Source organism: Meleagris gallopavo, chromosome 28 (assembly GCF_000146605.3).
Source record: "Meleagris gallopavo isolate NT-WF06-2002-E0010 breed Aviagen turkey brand Nicholas breeding stock chromosome 28, Turkey_5.1, whole genome shotgun sequence".
NCBI lineage: Eukaryota > Metazoa > Chordata > Aves > Galliformes > Phasianidae > Meleagris > Meleagris gallopavo.
This window is the reverse complement of record NC_015038.2, coordinates 3631076-3632562: the sequence shown is the minus strand read 5'-3', so window position 1 is coordinate 3632562 and position 1487 is coordinate 3631076. Positions and strand designations below refer to the sequence as shown.

Here is a 1487-nt window from a genome sequence, read left to right as displayed (position 1 = left end):
CTGCCCCACATGGGGTCAACCCTCCGTGCCCCCCCGGCAGCCGCCAGCATCGGTGCCGTGAGGATGGGAGACCCCTTCACCTACTGGAGCGGACCCCCGTCCCGGTGAGTTCCCCACACCCCGCAGCGCTGTGCTATGGGGCGCAGCGGTGACGGCACTCACCACCATCCGTCTGTCCATCCGTCCGTCCGTCCACACAGCAGTGAATATGAAGACGGCCCCCACGGCCCCACCAGCTTCGCCCGACCCAGCGCCAAAAGCATCTACAGTGAGTATGGGGCCGCCCCACACAGCCCCCCCCCCACCCACACACACCCTCCATCCCCCCACCCCTCACCCCCCCGTGGCCCCACAGATCAGCGCAAGGATTACGGGCAGACGCTGCTCAAACCCCAAAGCAACTTCCAGCATCCCGTGGAGGTAGGAGACCCCCTGGGTGCCGCCAGCTTGTGGGGCACCTCACACCCCATAACGCCCCATAACAACACCCTGGGTCCCCCCAGCATCTGCTGACCCTACGCCTGGAGCGGGAGCTGCGCAGCGTGGAGGACTGCGTGGGGCGGCTGCGGGATTTGGAGGCGCAGGGGAAGGTTTGGGGTCAGGATCTCCTCCTGGGGGTCCGGGATCAGGACCTGCTGCTGAGCGACATGGAGAGCAGGGTACCCCGTGGTGACCCCCAGACCCACAGCCCCCCTCCCAGCGCCCACCCCCATGTGTTCCAATTGCCCCACGAGCCCTTCAGGCCCTCTCGCTCTCCCCGCTCCCATTCACCCTATAAACTTCACACCCCTATAAACTTCACACCCCTATAACCTTCACACCCCCGTAAGCCCCATCCCTGCAGCCCTCACATCCCACTTTGCACCCCTGAAGCTCCCTGCACCCAACGTAATCTTTGCACCCCACCATATAACCCACACCCCGTAATCCCACACCTTATAACCTCACGCACCACATAAGACCTCACCTCATAATCCCCAACCCCATAACCCAGACCCTGTAATCCCACTCCCCATAACCCACGTGCCATAACCCCATTCCCTGTGACCCATCTATGAGCCCCCCCCACCCTACAACCCCATATACCCCATAATCCCACACCTCATAACCCCACACGCTCCTATAACCCCACACACCCCATCATCCCAACCCCCAAACCCCACAACCCCAGCCATAACACCCCATAACCCTCCACTCCACAACCTCCCAAACCCCATAATAACCCCATGCACCCCAGTACGAACCCACGCTCCACAACCCCCCCACCCCATAACCCCATACATCCCATAACCTCCCGCACCACAACCCCACAAACCCCGTAACCCCATAGGAGGACCTGGACTCGTTCCCGCTGAGCAGCATTCAGGACTGTGTGGTCACTCCAGACGTGGGCAGCTACGATTCAGTTCTGGCCATCAGCGTGCAGGAAACGGGCTGGGGGGGGACCAGCGTGCTGCTCTTCCAGTGCCACCACACTGGGGTGAGCG

General features: G+C 62.4%; 1 protein-coding gene across 1 annotated transcript in view; it reads left to right on the top strand.

Annotated features, from left to right (window-relative positions):
• The first annotated feature begins 6 nt into the window (after positions 1-6).
• The window catches only part of LOC104914518 (epidermal growth factor receptor kinase substrate 8-like protein 3), a 3338-nt gene continuing 1857 nt past the window's right edge, over positions 7-1487 (top strand). The window contains exons 1-5 of the mRNA XM_010724310.2: positions 7-104; positions 201-268; positions 356-420; positions 504-659; positions 1331-1480. Coding sequence (XP_010722612.1) covers positions 10-104; positions 201-268; positions 356-420; positions 504-659; positions 1331-1480 — 534 coding nt within the window. The 5' untranslated portion in view covers positions 7-9. The remainder of the gene's footprint in view (positions 105-200; positions 269-355; positions 421-503; positions 660-1330; positions 1481-1487) is intronic.